At 31.2% G+C, this 15,008-nt stretch overlaps 1 protein-coding gene across 1 annotated transcript; it reads left to right on the top strand.

Moving 5' to 3' along the window:
* Positions 1-1,743: 1,743 nt before the first annotated feature.
* LOC134697743 (homeobox-like protein HDP1) lies at positions 1,744-3,744 on the top strand. The gene has a single exon (XM_063560028.1). It carries the CDS (start codon positions 1,744-1,746, stop codon positions 3,742-3,744), a length of 2,001 nt encoding a protein of 666 aa, XP_063416098.1.
* Positions 3,745-15,008: the final 11,264 nt, after the last annotated feature.

The raw sequence follows: 15,008 nt of genomic DNA, 5'->3' as shown, positions 1-15,008 counted from the left end.
ATTTTTATGGTTAGATAACATAAACAATATTTTGAATGAATATGGCTTAACATATATTTGGAATTCACAAACTTTTATTAATTTGAATTGGCTACGTCTTACAGTTAGTAGAAACCTTAAAGATCAATTTGAACAGAATTGGCACTTATTGTTAGAAGAATCACCAAAAGCTATAAATTACTAAGTATTTAAAGATAGTTTTAGTTCTGAAGCTTATTTAGATATTTTAGATAACAAAAATCTAGTAGAATTTTGCAGATTTAGAACAACTAATCATAAATTACCCATTGAAGCTGGTAGATGGCTAAACACCAGCAGACAAAATAGAAACTGTACTCTGTGTAAAAACAATGAACTCGGGGATGAATTTCACTTTATTTTGGAATGCAAATTTTTTGAACAGGAGAGGAAAAATTACATTGAAAAGTATAGCTACACAAAGCCAAATATTTTAAAATATAAATTATTAATGTCATCAAAAAAGAAGGTTAAGTTGAGTAAACTCTGCAAATTTATCAAAATTATAAATAAATCTGTGTGAACTCCTGGCTTTATCTAGTGTGACGCCACCCTATTAATTATTTTTGTAACATGTCTTTTACTAAATGTATTTATTGAATATTGTATTATGGTAAATATTGTACATAATATTGTGTATTTCTCTATACCTTGTCAAAATGATGGTTTATTGAGAATAAAGATATATATAATCTAGTTTTATTTAATGTTCACAATTTAACTATTCGATTCATTACATTCAAAATCAATAAATATTTAACATTCAAATTAAAAAAAAACATTTCTTTTTCACATTTTAACATGCAACATTTTTATATAAAAGAAGATGTATTATTGCCAATGAGGCAACTCTCCACAAGAGACAAAATGACACAGAAATGAACAAATATAGGTCATCGTATAGCCTTCAACTATGAGCAAATCACATTCCGCATAGTAAGCTATAAAAGGACCCGAAATAACATTGTAAAACAATACAAACAAAAGATTTAACGGCCTTATTATGAAAAATGAAAAAAAGTTCTTTGAAAGCGTTTGCTTCATTCCTGAAAGTTATATAAAAAAAACCTAGAAACAAAAAAACTTTATATATATTTGGAATTGGAAGCCTGACAAAGTATATAGAAATCTGATATATTTTCCATATGAAAAACAGGGTTAAACAGTATCCATTTGTATCATTGAATATAGTACCACTGAAACTCTTAACAGAATCCTGATACGACGTACATCTGATAACAATAGCCTTCTTAACAGAATTATGATAAGACTTACATCTCAGAACAATAACCTTCTTAACAGAATTCTGATAAAAATCATCGAATATAGTACCAATGAAACCCGTAACAGAATTATGATAAGACTTACATCTCAGAACAATAACCTTCTTAACAGAATTCTGATAAAAATCATCGAATATAGTACCAATGAAACCCTTAACAGAATTATGATAAGACTTACATCTCAGAACAATAACCTTCTTAACAGAATTCTGATAAAAATCATCGAATATAGTACCAATGAAACCCTTAACAGAATTATGATAAGACTTACATCTCAGAACAATAACCTTCTTAACAGAATTCTGATAAAAATCATCGAATATAGTACCAATGAAACCCTTAACAGAATTATGATAAGACTTACATCTCAGAACAATAACCTTCTTAACAGAATTCTGATAAAATCATCGAATATAGTACCAATGAAACCCTTAACAGAATTATGATAAGACTTACATCTCAGAACAATAACCTTCTTAACAGAATTCTGATAAAAATCATCGAATATAGTACCAATGAAACCCTTAACAGAATTATGATAAGACTTACATCTCAGAACAATAACCTTCTTAACAGAATTCTGATAAAAATCATCGAATATAGTACCAATGAAACCCTTAACAGAATTATGATAAGACTTACATCTCAGAACAATAACCTTCTTAACAGAATTCTGATAAAAATCATCGAATATAGTACCAATGAAACCCTTAACAGAATTATGATAAGACTTACATCTCAGAACAATAACCTTCTTAACAGAATTCTGATAAAAATCATCGAATATAGTACCAATGAAACCCTTAACAGAATTATGATAAGACTTACATCTCAGAACAATAACCTTCTTAACAGAATTCTGATAAAAATCATCGAATATAGTACCAATGAAACCCTTAACAGAATTATGATAAGACTTACATCTCAGAACAATAACCTTCTTAACAGAATTCTGATAAAAATCATCGAATATAGTACCAATGAAACCCTTAACAGAATTATGATAAGACTTACATCTCAGAACAATAACCTTCTTAACAGAATTCTGATAAAAATCATCGAATATAGTACCAATGAAACCCTTAACAGAATTATGATAAGACTTACATCTCAGAACAATAACCTTCTTAACAGAATTCTGATAAAAATCATCGAATATAGTACCAATGAAACCCTTAACAGAATTATGATAAGACTTACATCTCAGAACAATAACCTTCTTAACAGAATTCTGATAAAAATCATCGAATATAGTACCAATGAAACCCTTAACAGAATTATGATAAGACTTACATCTCAGAACAATAACCTTCTTAACAGAATTCTGATAAAAATCATCGAATATAGTACCAATGAAACCCTTAACAGAATTATGATAAGACTTACATCTCAGAACAATAACCTTCTTAACAGAATTCTGATAAAAATCATCGAATATAGTACCAATGAAACCCTTAACAGAATTATGATAAGACTTACATCTCAGAACAATAACCTTCTTAACAGAATTCTGATAAAAATCATCGAATATAGTACCAATGAAACCCTTAACAGAATTATGATAAGACTTACATCTCAGAACAATAACCTTCTTAACAGAATTCTGATAAAAATCATCGAATATAGTACCAATGAAACCCTTAACAGAATTATGATAAGACTTACATCTCAGAACAATAACCTTCTTAACAGAATTCTGATAAAAATCATCGAATATAGTACCAATGAAACCCTTAACAGAATTCTGATAAGACTTACATCTCAGAACAATAACCTTCTTAACAGAATTCTGATAAAAATCATCGAATATAGTACCAATGAAACCCTTAACAGAATTATGATAAGACTTACATCTCAGAACAATAACCTTCTTAACAGAATTCTGATAAAAATCATCGAATATAGTACCAATGAAACCCTTAACAGAATTCTGATAAGACTTACATCTCAGAACAATAACCTTCTTAACAGAATTCTGATAAAAATCATCGAATATAGTACCAATGAAACCCTTAACAGAATTCTGATAAGACTTACATCTCAGAACAATAACCTTCTTAACAGAATTCTGATAAAAATCATCGAATATAGTACCAATGAAACCCTTAACAGAATTATGATAAGACTTACATCTCAGAACAATAACCTTCTTAACAGAATTCTGATAAAAATCATCGAATATAGTACCAATGAAACCCTTAACAGAATTATGATAAGACTTACATCTCAGAACAATAACCTTCTTAACAGAATTCTGATAAAAATCATCGAATATAGTACCAATGAAACCCTTAACAGAATTATGATAAGACTTACATCTCAGAACAATAACCTTCTTAACAGAATTCTGATAAGACTTACATCTCAGAACAATAACCTTCTTAACAGAGTTCTGATAAGACAGTTGCATCTCAAAGCAATAGCCGTCTTAATAGAATTCTGATTATGTCTGTAGCATCTAAGCTGGTCTCTTATGGGATATTGTTCTTACCATAATTCTGATAAGATGATTGTTTCTGAAATACATATTTTAACTTTATTAAAGTTCTGTTAAAGCATATAAAAGTTTAATTTGGGTAAGATATCAAGGGATCTTAGCAAAATTTGGAAGCATCTCACATCTTATAACAAGTGTTACAGTATGTTAAACTGATATACAAGTAGTGAAACAGATCTAAGAAGTACCATACACAGTAAGATACATATCATGTGGCAATTATTCTTTGAAAATCAACGTTCTTATAGTTGCCAGTTAGAAATTGTCTCTTTCTTAACTTGCCAGACCCAGAATTTGATCATTTGGAAATAATCAATTGCAAATGGAAGCTGATGTTACAAATTGATTTTAAAAGTTATTGTTTGTCGCGAAATGCAATATGGGTGCAACATGGGTGTTAATGATAACTTTACCAACTGAAAATGTTTATACCTTTTAAATATTTAAATTTATCTAATTATATTTTTTATATTCAACATGCATTTAAATGATACAAGCTATGCTATACAAATTTGTTTGGGATGGTGAAGGGGACAAAATTAAAAGAAATATACTTATCTCAAATTTCGAGGATGGTGGTGTAAAAATGCCACATATTGAATCCTTTATAAAAGCACTTAAAAAAGTTTTAAACCCTACAAATCATTCACCATGGAAGGTGTTATTGGTAGACCATCTTGCAAAGAATGGCGACGAAAATATTTGGCATTTATCAAAATCAGCACTCAATAAAATAAACAAAGAATTTAACCCTTTTTGGCAAAATTTGATTTCGTCATGGGCCTCAATGTGTGAACCTCTGACCACATACCCAAGTGACATCTTGTCTCAATTATTGTTTTTAAATGAAAATATTATGATTGATGGAAAATATCTTTTTATAATAGTTGGATAAAGAATAACATTTTTTTCATAAATGATCTCATTAAGGACAATGGAGAATTTTACAATTATGATGAATTAATAAGAAATTATAATAATATAAAAACAACTTTCCTAGAGTTCTATGGACTAATCTTTGCACTTCCTATGGGATGGAAAAATGTTATTCATTCATAATTTTTTTCAAACTAAATATTGTCGGTCACAAAACTTCCTTTTGGAATTCAATTTATGTGAAAAAAAATCGAGGCATTGGTCCTTTTATTATGCTTACTGAATATCATTTAAAATTGATCCCAATTAGAACTTTTGGTACATTATAAAATATCTTTGGAATAAATATTATGGAGAAACAGGAACTTTTATTATGTGACACAAACAACATAAAAAATCCATCAAACTAGATAATGTTTTCTTTAAAGTTCACAGTAATCTTTTAGAAATAGACTTTGATTTTTTTGTAAAATCTGAGTGTTTAATTAACATATATGAACCTTATAATTCGGAACATATCTTTTTTTTAAAGCGTCTATTGGGTAATCTATTGTTGGCCTTGTCTATTGATTTACTATTTAATTGAAATACATAGTTAGGGACATTTTTAGATCTATCTGTGACAGACATTCTATTAATCTGAATTCATACAAATTATTTAACTACGGAAATATGTTATCGAACGGGTATCGTATTTGTACGTCAAGAGCTATTAATGCAATGTTGCTATAACTTTCTTGAAATATTATATATAGGGTTACATATACACATTGTGTTTTGATTGACATATTATAAAGTACACAATTCAAAAGATCAACGGTTATAAAAGTTCTTTGCTTCATTTATACGTTTTATAATTAAACTAGTTAAATGTAATATTTTTTTTAACGATACAAAAGATGACAAACTTTTTTTTTTATAGCGAATGATTTCTGCGATTATTGCTACTGGAAGAATACATTTACATTTTACAATCTACAATGCCTTCTTATTGAATCAAATCAAATCAAATCAAATATTTTATTATAGTCTCACCTCTCTACATGTACAATACAAACATGAACACAATATATATATACAACATGTTTTAATTAAAAGTACAAAACAATCTTAAAAACATTCGAGAGCCACTCTCAAAAGAGTTATGAGAGACTTTTACATAAAAAAGGACAGCTCGATAAAAATATAAAACATTTTTTATCTATATAAAACATTCTTCCTTTGAATTAAAATATGATGGCAGATTTTGTAAATAAAAATATAAATTTTTCATCATCATTTAAGTCTAAAAAATCAATATTAAAAGAAACTGCTCTAGTAAAAACCTCTTGTCTTGCCTGTGAATATAAAGGGCATTTGAGTAAAACATGTTTCTCATCTTCAATGAGTTTCTGTTGTATACATGAATCATTACAACAAAATCTATTTTCACTTAAAACCCCTTCATATCTGCCTGTTTCAATTCTAATCGGCGCCACACCACATCGAAATTTAGCAAAGGCGCTTTTATCTTTTTTAGATAATCATTTGAAGTGACTCAGTGGTTATGTAAAACCACATACTTTGAACGGCAAAATTATTTCATTGATTGATATTACTTTTACTGAAGGATCTTGAATACTATGAATGACAAAACTATTTTATTCAATAATACTACTTTTTCTGTTTAGTCTGTTTTTCATGATATACATTTGACGTGAAACTGTGCTTATGTATCCCGTCATACTTTGAACCACACCATTATTTTATTTATTATTATTACTTTTACTGTTAAGTCTGGTTTTTGGTATATCTACTTTACGTGAGTCTGTATTTATGTATGCCGACATACGACAAAATTATTTTTTATGTCTACCTGTGCGAATTTCAAACGCGCTATTTTACACCAGTAATGAAAACCTTCTATCATTTATGGGTAGACTTTACATAGATGAATTCAGCCGTATTTGACGTGAAACTGTTCTTATGTATCCCGTCATACTTTGAACCACACCATTATTTTATTTATTATTATTACTTTTACTGTTAAGTCTGTTTTTGTTTTATCAACTTTACGTAAGTCTTCATTTATGTATGCCGTCATACGACAAAATTATTTTTATGTCTACCTGTGCGAATTTCAAACGCGCATTTTTAAACCAGTAATGAAACCTTCTATCATTATGGGTAGACTTTACATAGATAAATTCAGCCGTATAAGAAAAGCAAAATGAGAATGTTAAATTAATGTATGCCTTTTTGTGCTTCTTTGTTACATTTGTTGTTTATGTAGAGATATTAAGATGATAACACAATATTGACTGTTGTACCCCTATTTTTGACATTTTTACTCTTTGAGTATGTTTGTTTTGTTCATGCATCGTTGACAATTTAATGGAATTTGATGCGACTGTCATATAAGTGAGAGGTTTAGCTAGCTATAAAACCAGGTTCAATCCACCATTTTCTACATTAGAAAATGCCTGTACCAAGTCAGGAATATGACAGTTGTTACCCATTCGTTTGATGTGTTTGGACTTTTGATTTTGCCTTTTGATTTTTGATTTTCCTTTTTGAATTTTCCTCGGAGTTCGGTATTTTTGTGTTTTTACTTTTTATATTTTCCTGGCATATGAACACTTAAATAATGTTCTTTATAATATTCTTGTTTAAATAATCTATATGTACGCAGTTTACTGCGATCATTTGTGTTTAAATCATTACACCATTTTCTCTTGTACATATCAAAAACATTACTTTCAATATTCTTAATATAATTTTTACTAAAAGTACAGTTTATATTACAAAAATTTTCAATATTAAGTTCTCTAAATTTACATCCCCAAGGGTGACTGGGGAATAGAAATATGGTCACTTGGTCTTCTCCCGACCGGCAGTAAAACGCTTGCCGAAGTGGGGCGTCCGTTTGGCTGTGCGGGATGTATCAAGTTCGCAGTCACGTCCGGTCAGAAGGGGGACGTTAAATCCGATGCCTCGTGTAAAGAGAATGCCACGTTCTTTGCACGTTAAGAACCCTTGCAACAACTCTTTGAGGGGTCCGTAGGTGGCCTGTTGCAAGGCCAAATTTCTGTCCCTATCCAATATACCTTCTTTTTCCGGTGGCAGTCCAAATTTCTCCGACCATCATCCCAGATGGCCTCTTTTGTATCAACCTACCTATTGTATTTATTGTGAACTTGTTCTCGTCCTGAATATGCATGAAATATTTGCCACTGGACGTTAAGCAACCAACAATCAATCAATCAATCAATCTAAATTTACTATGAACTCTAAAATTCCAGTTTTTAATTTTACTGTTACATATTCTATTGAACGTGGTATTTCATTTATCAATTCGGATCTCTTGAGGGTGTCCAATTAATCACATAATCCCAAATATTTTGTCAATATGATCACTCAATCATTAATTTATTTTTAACAAGATACAAAATTAATAAAAAATATCAAATAATCATATAGTTATGAAATATTTTGTTTGGTAATCACATAATCATCATAATAGGCCATGTAAAATCATAAGAAGAAAAAAACAGAGAAGGCTCACCACTGTTAGAGACATTTTAAAGGATTCCGTGAATTTGTCTCGTATTTCACGAATTAAAGATACTTTGACCTACGTTTAGTTATCAATAAAAATGTGTTCTTTTTTTTGTTGACTTTGTATTCATATCGGTTAAGACTGAGATTAATTTAAAAGATGTAAAAATTTGTTTAAACCCTTATCCGTTGTTACCTTCAAAATATAAGGTTATCGTATCGTTGTATATCTAACATATAACTTTTCATACTTATTAAAAAGTAAAATGATTAAAATACCGAACTCCGAGAATATTTCAAAGGGAAAGTCCCTTTTCAAATGTCCAAAGCAATAGCTGAAACATATCAATCAAATATTCGCTGAATTTGTTTTTGACTAATTGTCAGATGTTAGATACTGGTGATATACCCATGTTTTGTACTTGGTGTGCATTTCAACAATAACTTTCTCTTCAGTTCATATGCCCGAGATCACACTATTTAAAACCAAATCTTATGAAAAATATGAAGATCACATCAGCTTAAAAGGACAAAATGTATAGACAAAGACAGGCAATACATCAGAGATTTGCATAACCGAGATTTATCCTATGTCTTGTAGTAAATACAGTAGTTTTGCATATTTGATAAATAGCCTGCTGTTTAATCCATATCGCACAATGTTGATGCGCACCCTTTTTCGCATACCCTTTATCACACCCCAATTTTTTATTTTGTTTTACATAAAGTCAGTTTTTATTTCTGTAATCTCAAGAAAAAATTTCCTCAAAATAGGTCCAATAGAACGGTCATTCGGACGGGACGCAATTTATTGAATGACGTCATTGTTTGGTATGTGACGTCACGAACGTCAAGTTTTCATATTTTTTGGCACACTTAAAGGTAACCCAGGTACTTCGGATAAGTAATTGAGCAGTTCTTTAAAGGCTTTTGAAACAAGACAAAAGTAGAACTGAAGGTAACCCAGTGCTATGGATCAGAAACCAGTTCTTATAATATAATAATCTCCTGTTTAAATATACGGTAAAGCGTATAAAACATGGCAAAATCTGTATCACATACCGTACCATCCTCGATCAATCTCGTTCCTCTAACCTAAAGGCAATTGGGCTGATCTTGATGTCTCGGGATGATACGACATATGATACGGATTTTGCCATGTATTATTCTCTAATAATAATTCCTTTATAGCAGGTATTGTTTTTTTAATTTTGTCACAACAAATTCTTATGTTAAAATATCCGTATTTTTCATGAAAGTTATGATGTAATTCTTACTAGTCTGGGGTTGAAGTCATAAAACTTTGCTCAGTGCACAAAAATCATGCTCGAACTTGAAATCCAGCATTTTGATTGGTTGATTTTGGAGGATGAGTACAAAAAACTGACTCGAAAGTTTTATGACTACGAGGCCTGGTATGCTAATACAGAAATATTGGCTACTGGGCTTGTGATCGCTCTCTGGACTAACAGTTCACCAGCATATAAAGCCATCAATGATTAATATCAACGTGAACAGTTCCAATGTTTCCGCACTTGGTGCGCATTCCGACAACAAATTTATCTTCATTGATGTCCAAGAACATTCAATGTAAACTGTTATTGCATTAAACTTTTTTTTGATCTCGACATCGCCTCAAACTTGACAATATTTAGCATTTGTGTCGCATTGATTTTAAATTCGCACTAATTTATCAATGAAATACATTCAACTTAGTTTACACAACCGAACAATTATCACAACTTTGTCTACGCGTAAAAACAGTTTGACTGATTTATTGATTGTATTTTATATTCTCAAACAAAAACATAGTGTTAAGACAAAACAGCCTTATACAAAGGCAATTGCGTTTCATTTGATTCATATACTGCTTTCGTCTGCCCGACCTCGGATCTTCATATAATCTTTTTGATGATCAAGTCAATATAAAATGCAGAAATGCCATTAACTTTTATGGAGTATATAAGTAAATTTCAATAAAAATACAACAAGATATTTCTTCATTTGTGTCTGTAAAATTCATACAAAAGATATCCAACTTGAGATCGATATTATGAACTAATTATTGATACCATTATTAAAGTTATGTACTCCTGACGCGTGGTTCGTCTACGAAAGACACACCAGTGTCGATCGATTTAAAAGTGTATATAAGAAGTCAAATAAGTACGACGTTAAAGACCATTTTAAAGCCAAAGTTCCATGAGGTTTTGAAAATTACAGCTAAGTAGCATAATCTTGGGGTGGAAGAACTGACTATTGGTGATACTCGAGATGAGGAGACATCTACCAGCATTGACATCAACCAAAATTTAGGAAATAAACCCATGACAATAGCAGGGATAATAATTTATCAAAGATAACAGGCTTATAATTTGATACGCCAGATGGGCGTTTTGTCTACATAAGACTCATCAGTGACATGGTGACCTTTAGATAAAAATAGTTTGAGAGCCGAACAGGTACAAAATTGAAGAGAATGCAGGACCCAGAATTTCAAAAAGTTGTGCCAAATACTGATACGGTAATCTATATTTTGGTTAAACAAATCCTTAGTATTTCGAATAATTCATACTTACTTTATAAAAATGACAATACAATTGATACGGCAACACCGAAGGTATGACTACAAGTCTGATGATACTGGGGACACTCAACAGCAGTTGCATCGACACTGTGGTGTTGATAGTTATCAAATATACCTTATAATTTAATACGCCAGGCGCGCGTTTGGTCTACATTAGACATATCAGTAACGCTCAGATAAAAAAAAGTTTAATAGCTGCACAAGAATAAAGTTGAATAGCATTTAGGATCAAACATTCCAAAACGTTTTGCCAAATTCAACTAAGGTAATAGATAAAAAAAAAAATCCTTAGTATTTGAATAATTCATACTTTTGTAAACAGTAATTTTATAACAATTACCATATAACGGATATGGCGACCCCGAAGTTCTGACTACTAGTGTGACGATACCCGGGGAAGAAATGCCCACCAGCAGTTGCATCGACCATGTGGTGTAAATAATAGTCAAAGGTAGCAAGCTTTGTTACGCTAGTCGCGTACTTCTTCCACATAGCACGCAACAGTGACGCTCAGATCTAGAACGTTGTGCAAAATATTTTTAACGCCTGAAGGACATTTCGACAACAAAAGACCTATCACACAGTGTAGATACTATTCTGTACGCTATCCGGAAGTCGCGATTTTCGAAGCGAGAACTTTTTGGATCACATTTGGATATACAATGTACTGTATTAAACGGTAAGATGTTCATCTGTACATTGCTTAATGATTAATTCAGCTGACATCAATATTCACAAATGGTTTATAAATAAATTTAGCACATTCTTTATTCATATCTTTGCCTTAATCAAGAGATTTTCAAGTGCATCTCTAAGCAAAATCAGTCTGTGAACCTAAAAACAATCTTTTTGCTCCCTTACTGTACAAATTAACGTAAAAACCAGACTTAATTAACTAAATAAAGTATATTTCAAGTGATGGTAAAAGTTTCAGCCAGATCTTTGAAGCCAGAAGTAAGAAAATTACACTTGTTTGAATTTCTCACTGTACGATCAGTCTCGCTTGTATATTTTGAAACTGTATGATCAGTCGTTATTTCACTGTATTCTAGTGGTGATTTCAAAGTTATTTACGATTCATTAGAAGATGGCATTTTTCTAAATAACACAAATATATTTTAATAAATTCACATCCTGAAAACTTATCAAACATGTTTTAGCTTGGAAGGGTGTACTCGACTTACTACATTAAGTATTAGGATGTTTGAATGTTTTGTTTTTTTGTTTTATTTAAGTTTCATAAATGTCCTCCGTTATACTTTAAATTGTACAAACACACAGATTTAATTGTTATATAAAAATGCATGTATTTACAAACATTCGAGGCGCATATACACAGTTCCTTCACTTTGTTTTTGGATGTAGATCTGTCTCTTTCACACTCAATTGTACACCACTTTGTAAAGCGGTGGTTTATAGTGATAATGAAGTCCGTCTTTCCGTTCGTCCGTTGGACCAGTACAACATGTTTCGCCGGTTTTGTAAGCGCATCTCCTCATAAACCACTTAATAAACATTGGAATTTCGAGACATTTTTAAATGGAGAGGGGTGCCAATCCAGGAGAAAAGAGGATTCCAAATACATGTTCCCATACAAATGCATTGAAAGTTAAAAAAGAGTTTCAAACCGCCAGATCCCAATTTTCTTGAATCCGTCACTGGTATAACTATTTATTATTTTTTCTCGGATTCCGTATCATAAATGATAATATAAAAAAGAAGATGCGGTATGATTGTGAATGAGACAACCGTCCACATGAGACCAAAATGACACATACATTTACAAAAATAGGTCATTGTACGGCCTTCAACAATGAGGAAAGCAAATACCACAAAGTCAGCTATAAAAGGTCCCGGAATGACAAGGTAAAACAATTCAAACGAGAAAATTAACGGCCTTATTCATATAAAAAAGGAATGTATTTCGAATTTTATTTAAAATCTTTTATGGGGTTTCTTTATATAAGATACGGACTTGAACATTGCATTATATGAGGGCACCCATCAGGTATTTCCAACCGTGACCTCCAAAACCAATTGTTAAACTTTTCTAAAATTGCTCCATTTTTAATCAATTAATGTATTATAGACCTTCTATTTCAAATTTTTGGTAAACATATTTTTGATGTTTCTATATCTAAAATACGGACTTTGTCATAACCTTATATTGGGCGTACCTATTCTATATCCACAACTTTCTTCAGACACTTGTCATAACTTAATAAATCTTTTTCAGATTCCTTATCATTTAATTCAATTGTGCACCTCTCATTTTGATTTTTCGAAAATTCAGCAGTTTACTTTTTCCATGATAAGTACTTTTCCACTACCTTATTGGGTGGTACTCATTTACTATACGCAACTTTCAAAAACTTACCATATATTAATTAAACTTCCTCATATTCGTTCTTAAATTATGCCCCTGTGCACCTATTATTTAGTTTTTTTGGTGGTTAATTTTTTACTATAGAAGTGGCGGGATATAATTTCGTTAATTTTTTCCTCAATACCTAAAGTTTTTAAACAAAGCTTTCTCTATCTATTTTTTGTCATTTTAAAAGAGACAAGCTTGATGTATGTTATCACCAATTGGTCAACAACAGACGGTGTACATAGTCTTTAAAAATGTAATAGTTAAACAGATAACTGCAACGACACACTAATACAATCGTGTATTGCTTTTTAGACATTTTATTTTAGATAAGACTGACGGAAAAAAAAATATAATTATTTTGTCGTCTACAAAAATTATCAAAACTATATTTGTATTGTCTGATGAAAGATATTACACGTTATAGTTCCATGGACACAATCATAATATCACAAAGATACAAATATACCTTCAAATTGTCGTTGTTTGTTTTCTTCAAAATCACGACTGGTCATACAGACAAAAAATCTGAAATCGCTTCTAGAATACAGTCACTTTTAGACTGATCGTACAGTAATTTATTTTGGGATCCTCAAGGAAAGCATAGTTTTTTATTTGAAATACGAACATTTTACTTGAATACGGTAAGAATATTGAAACCGTATATGTTTACTTGTAAATTGATGCAAATATTTGCAATAAAATATTATTTGCTTTGTATGATTGATTGTTGGTTGCTTAACGTCCAGTGGCAAATATTTCATGCATATTCAGGACGAGGACAAGTTCACAATAAATACAATAGGTAGGTTGGTACAATAGAGGCCATCTGGGATGATGGTCGGAGAAATTTGGACTGCCACTGGAAAAGGAGGGTATATTGGATAGGGACAGAAATTTTGCCTTGCAACAGGTCACCTACGGACCCCTCAAAGAGTTGTTGCAAGGGTTCTTAACGTGCAAAGAGCGTGGCACTCTCTTTACACGAGGCATCGGATTTAACGTCCCCATCTGACCGGACGTGACTGCGAACTTGATACATCCCGCACAGCCATACGGACGCCCCACTTCGGCAAGCGTTTTACTGCCGGTCGGGAGAAGACCAAGTGACCATATTTCTATACCCCAGTCACCCTTGGGGATTATTTGCTTTGTAATACGAGAGCAAAAATTGTGCATCGATTTCACTTTTTTCTATGAAGTTGGTGTGATGCACACGTATATTTTATATTCTCTTGCATTTTTTTGTTACAGTTACTCATATTTATGATGTTATACATACATTAAAGATGTGCAAAGCACTTTATAGATATAGGAGTAAACAAATGATGAGAAAAAGCACCAAAACAAAACCGTTCTGTTAGCCAGTTTGAAATCATCGCTTCGAAAATCGCGACTTCCGGATAGCGTACAGAATAGTATCTACACTGTGTATCACTGACGGTCTAAATTTAAGAATGCAAATAAAGAACGAATCCAAAAAGCATTGCAGACCGGATGAAGATCCGAAAATTTTGCTAAACACAGAACAGGCAGTTTGTTCCTGGGATAGAAATCCATAGATTATCGAAAAATTCTAAAAATTGTAAACATTTTATTTGTACTTAGGCCACACCAATTTAATTTCTTGTTCTACGGATTTTTGGACTCCAAAATTTGGGGCGAGCGAGCGATTTGAAAATTTAAATAAAAAAATATTTATTTTGCGAATTCTTGAGGCGAAGCTTGAAAAGTAAAGGCGAGCGATTATAATTTTTTTTGTAAACATAAAATAGTAGGTTTCGACAATATTAAAACTTGATTAATCACTTGTACTTTGTTATTTCTTTAATTTCTGAA

Source organism: Mytilus trossulus, chromosome 14 (genome assembly GCF_036588685.1).
Source record: "Mytilus trossulus isolate FHL-02 chromosome 14, PNRI_Mtr1.1.1.hap1, whole genome shotgun sequence".
Classification (NCBI taxonomy): Eukaryota; Metazoa; Mollusca; class Bivalvia; order Mytilida; family Mytilidae; genus Mytilus; species Mytilus trossulus.
The sequence above is the reverse complement of the archived record's forward strand: the minus strand, read 5'-3'. Positions and strand labels throughout refer to the sequence as shown.